The sequence below is a fragment of the Cibotium barometz genome, chromosome 41 (genome assembly GCF_041138505.1).
Source record: "Cibotium barometz isolate CiBa-2024 chromosome 41, ASM4113850v1, whole genome shotgun sequence".
Taxonomy (NCBI): domain Eukaryota; kingdom Viridiplantae; phylum Streptophyta; class Polypodiopsida; order Cyatheales; family Cibotiaceae; genus Cibotium; species Cibotium barometz.
Genome location: NC_141086.1, coordinates 48,849,839 through 48,858,588, shown reverse-complemented (window position 1 = coordinate 48,858,588; position 8,750 = coordinate 48,849,839). Strand labels below are relative to the sequence as shown.

The following is an 8,750-nucleotide window of genomic DNA, read 5'->3' as shown; positions in this document are numbered from 1 at the left end:
GTGAGTGTGTGTGTGAAAGCTTGTGTAAAGATACATTCATGTAAGGGTTGAAACTTCATAATGATTGGAATGCAAGTTTGTTTGTATTTGAGTTGTTATACTAAAAGCTACCACACCTTAAATTGCACCAAACTAGACATTTAAAGAGCATGTGAGCCTCTTTGTACTTGAAGGACAAAACAAGAGCTATATGAGCCTTGCATAATCCTTAACAATATCATAACCTTTACACTAGCTTCTCAACCTAATAAGGGCTTTTACTTTCCCGAGAGGCCTAATTAGGCGCATTGTAAGTTGTATTGTTGTAAAGCTTTAACTTGTAAAGGGTGCATATGAGTCTCAAAGCATATTTCCCGAGAGGCCTAATTAGGCGCATTGTAAGTTGTATTGTTGTAAAGCTTTAACTTGTAAAGGGTGCATATTAGTCTCAAAGCATATTTCCCGAGAGGCCTAATTAGGCGCATTGTAAGTTGTATTGTTGTAAAGCTTTAACTTGTAAAGGGTGCATATGAGTCTCAAAGCATATTTCCTAATTCATAAATTATAGTTAGCCTCAATTTGCAAGGTAATACCTAGCCTCTGTGCACTATACACTATGAAGTATCAAGCATACTTTTTATAATTGATAGCTTATAGATCATATCCTATAGCTCATAATTCTATGAGCTTAGAAAACTATCACTATAGTTTCTAGTTAGCTATCATAATGGTATCCCTAAACTAACAATATAATTCATAACTCATAGCTAGCTCTCATAGTTCATAGTTTATAGTGCATAGCTCTTATAGTTTACAGTCTATAGTATATAGTTCATAGTTTATAGTGCATAGGTCAAAGGGCATAGTTTTTTAATATTTCTTCATCCACTATGAACTATAAAGTATGAACTATGCAAGAACAATGCACTATGGAGTATGAACCGTGAACCTTTTGGGATTAGCATAGTGGATGCATTGCGAGTGGTTGAGCCTTAGTGTGTCAAGAGTTACATCATGATTGAAGTACTTTCCACCAATCAAGTGATGGTAATAGAGATTAAAAAAAATTTATGACCAAAAAAACCTATCTCTACACCACAAGGCATGCACAAAAGTAGGCCTTGAAATGCCAGTGGTTAAGCCTTAGTGTGTCAAGAGTTACATCATGATTGAAGTACTTTCCAATCAAATGATGGTAATAGAGATAAAATATCTTTTTATGACCAAAAAAACCTATCTCTACACCACAAGCCATGCGCAAAAATAGGCCTTGAAATGCCAAAACCTAACTCATTTCTAGCTGGTGATATGGAACTAGCTATACAATTTAGATGATGATGATGTTATATATACTTCTCAATAGTAATATTGGGAAAGGTGGACCATTAGATAGTTTATATGATATGTACAACTCCCTTATGCTTCAATAATGTTGAATTCACTCCCAACACACCACTACTATACCAAGGTCATACATAGCCTCTATGCACTGTGCACTATGCAAGATGAAGTATCAAGAATATTTTTCATAATTGATGGATTATAGATCATGTAGTATATTTCCAAATTTTGAAAGCTTAGAAAACTATCATTATACTTCATAAATCATATCTAGCTATGATGTTTGTATCCCCAAACCTTCCATGGTGCATTGACAAAAAATTTTGGAAAGTCCATGGCATTTCTATGCTTAGTGTTTTTTCGTGATTATGCGCATTGCATTTTCTAAAGATTGATGGATTTTCTCACTTGATCGAAATGTACTTCAATCATGTTGAAGTCACACTGGCCCTTGCACTAGCCCATGCTGACCTCTCCCATTTGAAAGACCTTTTTGTTAGTTCATAGCTCATAGTTTATTGTGCATAGTGCATAGTACACAATTAATGCAGAGGATATTTCATTAAAGTTATGCTTATGATTGATGATAGTTTTTAAGGTTCAAAGAAGCAACATGCAAAAGCTTTTGAGGAGCTTTTCTTGAAGGTGTCACGATGATCTGTTTAGGTGATTCTATAGAACCTCCATTTTACACTAGCTAGTCTATAAATTGGAAGAGACATTTTAAATTGATTACCTATTTTGCAATAAAGCAATAACTAGCTGAAAAAATCAAGAGAAAATTTAATAATGCAGATGGACATACATCCACAGTCTTGTACACAAATGTGTACATGAACATATATACCTAAATACAATCAATTGTTACTTATTTAGTGTTATTCAAGAACAAACATACCACATACAAAAGACACAATCATAGATGAGGGTACATAAACATACAAGAAAACCTATGTGTACACCACAAGACATACACTAATAGGCCTTCAAATGCCAAAACCTACATCAAGAGCATAAAATCCACACATATGCATACTATATTATGACACCAAAATGCATGTACCTTTGATTCAAATGTCTCTGGCCACTATGGTTCACATAAGTTCTACCATTTTGACATGTCATGTAGAAAAAACCACTCTAATCAGACATCTTATAAAAGATTTTCCACTAAAATGATGAACAATATTGCAGGCATTAAATGTTCATACAGATTGCAAGTTTTTTCCAATGGAGACTCAGACATCCTTTTCTTGCTTCCCATATGCAACCTACAATTTTCTTGCAGGCTCCTACAAAGGGTTTCTGAGGAGGATAGGTTTTGCTTCAAAAGTCTCTCTAACCGACGCTTCGCAGGGGTTGGAGGTTTCCTCTCCATAGCACATAGAGAGGTTTCCTATAGCCCTGAGGCCCCTCCATCAAAGGCTCGTTCCTGTGAATAGATAGAGTAGGCTGAATAGGAAGAGTAGGCTGAATACACGGAGTGAGGCTCGTTCGTGTGAATAGACAGAGTAGGCTGAATAAACAGAGTGGGTTGATTTATGAGTGTGAATAGACAGAAGGTTGATTTATGAGTGAATACACAGAGAATTTTGATTTATGAGTGAGTGGGTTTTGACTGCATTGAAGGTGAAAAAAGACATGAGTTTGATGCTACAGCCCTCCTATTCTTCTATGATGAATGTCTTGGCATGCTACACAAGTCCTCTGCTACCTAAGATGCATTATTTGCACCCTCTTGGTGTAGCCTAGCTAGAGAGCTTGAGGAACTATGCAATGAGGATCTCGAAACAACCCAACTTGGAATGCCCATATCGGTTCACTTGTCTCGATGAGTATGTTAGACGAAGAATGTTGTCAGTTTTGATGAACTTGGTCACGATGATTGATGTGTATGCATGGTTAGGGCACTTTACATATGAAGAACCCTTGATTTAGGATATGGGCACCCTTGATTTTTTTTTTCAATCATAACACAGACATATCACGAAGAGACCTCATACGAAGAGACTCTTTACGCACATTACAAAGAGCCCCTCCTTAACTCTCCTGACAGGCATGCACATTACAAAGAGCCCCTCCTTAACTCTCCTGATAGGCACGCACATTACGAAGAGCCCCTTAGGCGGGTCTATTGACTTTGAAAATGGACGTTAAAAACACCCAAAGAGGCAGGCACGCGACGAACACGGCGAATGCAGAGATGCCTGAAACTAGGAGATCGTCCAAATGCCCAAGGCAATCTTCTTCTCAAGATTATGGAGGTAATGTATCCACTTGCTCATGAACCTGTTTGTGGATGTGTTTTGGTGCCTCTGAAAATCACTATTGTGTTTTGGGGGCCAAGTCTTGGTTTTTTTGGCTTTGTTTGTGCAGCGGACCACAATTGTCTCTCAGGAAGCACTGGATCAAGCTGTTGAGAAAGCTTCTGCTAAAGCTACTGCTAGTGCATTGGCATTATTTGCCAGTGTAGAAGCACAGGTAAAAGCTGCCCAAGGAGAGGCATCAGCTGCCCGTGCAGAGGTAGAAGCATAGGTAGAAGCAAAGGTAGAAGCTGCCATTGCAAATGTAAAAGCAAAAGTTGCTACTGAAGTTGCAAAGCAGATTGGAAGGGAAAGCTACATCAGTCAAACACCTATTGAGCTTGGAGGTGATGTCAAGGAGGAGGCAGCTCTACAGATGACTATGTCTGTGTCCCCCACCAACCTGTAGATGAGGAGATTCACTACAACAAAAACGTAGGATATCGGCGTTTTTTTTACGACATTTTGGCAAAATGCCGCTCATCACAGGCGGGACTTGAAAAAATTTCAAAAAAAAAGCACGACGCCGGTAGTACCGGCCCTTCCTTCATTGACGCCGGTAACACCAGCGCTTTTTTTAAACGCCGGTAATACCAGCGTAATAATACCGGTATTACCGACGTTTAAAAATGCTGATTTTAACGGCGTTGTAACGCCGGTACTTTCGGCGTCATATAAATTTTTTTTTTAAAAATTTATTATTTTTGTCACGACACGACGAGCGATGACGACGGGCAGATCTGCTAAGTGAATATAAATACCTAGTTCTACATGAAAAAAATCTAAACCACTGAAACACCAACGTCTACATAGAGATGGAGGAGGATCCGAACGACATTGTCTTGTGTGGGTGTGTTCGTTGTAAGTTCCAAACACGTCGACGACGTCGATCATATGAGAAAGTATGGGACTGAAGATATCGGCCAATATGCAGCATGGTTTGAGTCACAGGTAGTACAAGGAATAAGTACAGGTCAACCACGTTTGGATATGACACCAGATCCACGTGCTGCATCAGTGCACCATAGGGATGCTAGATGACAAGCTATGGCAAGTGTTGCGAGTACATCTGCTCTGATCCCTTGACTGAAGCAAATATTGGAACAGAGGATATTGAACCAGATCTAGGATTTGAGACAGGAATACAAGATATGCTCAACGATTTTTTTAGTGATATTTTACCCCAAGAGGAAGTGGGAGTGAATGAGGAAGCAAAGAAAAGACAAGAACGTGAGACCGAAATCAAAGATCAATGCAACAAACTTCTGTATGAAGGGGCCAAAGTATCAAAATTACGAGTGTTGCTCGGTCTTCTCAATCTTCAAACTATATATGGTTGGTCCGATGTAAGTGTAACAGCCTTGTTTCAACTATTGCAAAAAATTCTCCCCGAAGGGAATTGTATGCCAGAGTCACGCAATGAAGCAAAGAAGACATTAGCCACTCTTGGTCTTGACTATGAAGGTATACATGCTTGCCCCAATGATCATGTATTGTTTAGGAAAGATCTTGCAAATGAAGTGCAATGTCCTCGGTGTGGTGCATCACGTTATCGAGAAGATGTTCAAGGAAACAAGGTGCCAAGTAAGGTTCTGAGACATTTTCCACTCATTCCACGTATCAAGCACATGTTCAGGTGCAAGCAAATTGCAAGTCTTATGTCATGGCATGCAGAAAACAGATCTACAGATGGTATTATGCGAACACCATCAGACAGTCCTGCATGGAAACATATAGAGACAAAATGGCCTGTGTTTGAAAGAGAACCACGCCATTTGAGATTAGGACTTGGAACTGATGGTGTGAATCCTTTTGGTCTCCGTTCAACAAAATGGTCTACTTGGCCAGTAGTTCTTGTGAATTACAATATTCCTCCATGGATGTCAATTAAAAAAGGGCATCTTATATTATGCTTACTTATACCAGGGAAGAGAAAGGTGAAGGACATGTCAGTTTATTTAGCTCCATTGATCGATGAGCTGCAAGATCTTTGGAAAGGAATTGAAGTGGTTGACAATTCAAGAAAAATGCATCGTAAAGTGTTCAATTTGAGAGCTATCCTGATGTGGACTATGCATGATTATCCTGGATACGGGGATGTAAGCAAATATAGTGTCCAAGGATATCATGCATGTCCTATATGTGGTCCAGAATTGCAAGCTCATTATAGTTCTCATCTTAAGAAGATGGTTTATGAGGGCCACACAAAGTTTCTTCCTATGGACCATCCTATGCGAGGACGAGATCGAAGGCCAGTTCCAAGAAGAATGACAGTGAGTGACTGGAAACAAGCATACAATGATGGTCAAGAATTCTCCCAGCAAGGGATGAAGGGAGTGAATGCCTTTTATACATTGCCATATTGGGAAGAACTTTTAATCAATCACCTTTTAGATCCTATGCATTGTTTCAAGAATGTTGCAGTTGCTGTATGGCAGCACATATGTGGACAAAAAGATAACTACAATAGCAGGGCAGATCTAAAGGAAGTGAACATAATGCGAAGGTTTTGGCCTCGTGAGAATGGACAACTTCCACCTTGGATTCTCAACAAAGAAGAGAGAAGTGTATTGAAAAAGGTAATTGAGACCATACGTACACCCACGGGGACCATGCATAGCTTGAAAGGTGCCTTCACTAGTGCCAAAGAAAAAGAATTAAGTGGTTTCAAGACTCATGATTGCAGGTATATATATACACACCTTTACAATTGTTGCATATTTCTAATTAATTCAAACTCCTTACTAAATTGTTATATGTTTGTCTTGTAGTTTATTCTTCCAATAGCAATCAGTGGTGTGGGTACAATTGGAGTGCGAAAATGTATATACAACTTGTCTTCGCTCATAAGGTTGGTATTCGAGATCTTTTTGAATTCAATAGAGTATAGGGGTATTTTTATTTATTTTGTCCTTCTTCTGCAGGTGGATATCTTGTAAGGAGATTGATCGTACATCCATTGAGAGGATGAGAATCTTAGCCATTGAAACCGTGTGCATGATAGAAAATACTTTTCCAACGAGCATTTTGATGATACAGGTCCATATACTCGTACATCTGGTTGATGAAGTAGCTATGGCAGGGGTTGTGAACACACGATGGATGTTTTACCTGGAACGTTTCATGAAGATCTTAAAAGGTTTGGTTCGTCAAAAGGCCAGACCTGAGGGAAGCATGGCAAAGGGTTGGTTGGTATAAGAATCTTGTGTATGGATATCCGAATATCTTGGACGTGTAGATAAAACCATGCCAATGCTATGGAGTACTAAGGATGATGATAGATTGATTGATGAGGTGCGTCAAGGTAAGGGGTTACGCTTTCGCTTGATGGATGAGACAAGGGAGAAGATACAATCATATTGTATTGTAAATGCCATCGTCATGGAGAAATGGCGTGATCGATATATGGAGGCAAGAAACATTGATGGTAGTTTACCTATTATCCCCACACAATCATGGATCCTTGAGGCCATGCTAACAGCAAAGAGCAACGGTGAGCCAATTAGCACGGAGGAGATGGACTATGCTTACGGATGTGACTGGCATGTGAGTGGAATATATATTAATTTTTTTTGCTAATCGTGGTACAGTTAATGATTACATATTTTTTTTTTAACCTCAAGGCTTATAAGTTAGGTGCAATTTGGTCTCGAGGATGTCATTTTCGTGTACAGCACATCGACAAGAACCGTACCACATATGATAGCGGTGTGTCTGCCACATTCGATCAAGAAACTAGTGCAAGGAGTGGACAAGTAGAAAAGTTTACATACTATGGACATATCCACCAAATCATCAGAGTCTCATTTCGGTCTTTCGAAATTCATATTTTAGATGTGACATGGTATGAAGCTGTGAAGGGGGGTCATCGACCTTGCATAAAAGTGGCCCAAAATGGATTTGTCGTGGTGGACAGTAAACGATTGTGGACCAATCGTACAGATACTTTTGTTTTTCCCGACCAGTGTGACCAGGTACGTGTACATGCAGCTGATAATGTAGCCCCCAAAATGGATAAAATTGTGATCTTAATGTAAAGCTATATATTTTAATATTTACAGGTATTTTACTATCCCATGCATGGACATACAAATTGGATGTATGTTATTGATGTGACCACTGACACCTTGGGGGTACTGCAAGATATGCAAGAGTTATCCTCAACTGATGAGATAGATAGGATCTTGGATCATACTAATGAGACTTCTGAAGAGGAAGGATCGTCTATAGAAGAGGAGAGCAGCTATTATAGTTCTACATCAATAAGTGGATCTTCAATAAGTGATTCTGGTGTATTCAGATGAAGAGCTCTTGGAAGAGATACGACGTCGTGGGCTTCAGTCTACAGGTGAAAGCGACCGAAATGAGGAAGACCGACAATCTTTAGGGTCACATCCTCGAGAGATCGAGGATGAAGATACAGGTTGTATAAGATGTTGTGGTGGTGGCGGCGGCGGTGGCGGCAGCTCTTCCAAGCCAAGCACGTCAAGTAAGCCGCCAAAGTATCCGAGGAGTGCTCATCGGAGTCCACTTCCTCGTTCACAGCAGGCGACACCTACGTATACGTCTCGACAGACACCGCCTCGACAAACACCCGTGGGGAGACACCTTCGTTTGGGCCGACCCCCGATCTTACACCACCTGAGACGCCCAGGAGATATGTTACTTGCCTTAACTTCTTACATGTGCTACATGTTCTGTACACTTCACTGAAAGATGAAAGATGTTGTTAACATTATGAGGCTAAACAAATTTGCATTTCTTACTCATGGGCACTAGGAATACTAGAACAGCAAACCATTGATGTCTGAGGCCTTACGGCCACTAGACTACCAAGTAGTGGCAATTTGCATATAGTTCTTGATGTCATTTAGGTGTGTAGCTGTGGCAGTATATGCACATGAATGTTGATAAGAACATGTGTGTATGAATGTAATGTGTTAATCATATGTGTCAATGAATGTACATAATGCTACTTGCAAACCTACTTCACTTTTAAGATTTCTCTAAAGGGATGTTGGTAGTATGTGCACATGAATGTTGATAAGAACGTGTGTGTATGAATGTAATGTGTGTATGAATGTAATGTTGGTTGGTTTTTTTTGCATACCCAAACATGCTCCGATG

The 8,750-nt window shown here is 39.6% G+C and overlaps 1 protein-coding gene across 1 annotated transcript; it reads left to right on the top strand.

The window, feature by feature from the left end:
• Positions 1-4,660: 4,660 nt before the first annotated feature.
• On the top strand, positions 4,661-8,010 carry LOC147615039 (uncharacterized). The gene is made up of 4 exons (XM_086780030.1): positions 4,661-6,202; positions 6,395-6,474; positions 6,548-6,815; positions 7,924-8,010. The coding sequence occupies exons 1-4, from the start codon at positions 4,661-4,663 to the stop codon at positions 8,008-8,010; spliced, it is 1,977 nt and encodes a 658-aa protein (XP_086636156.1).
• Positions 8,011-8,750: the final 740 nt, after the last annotated feature.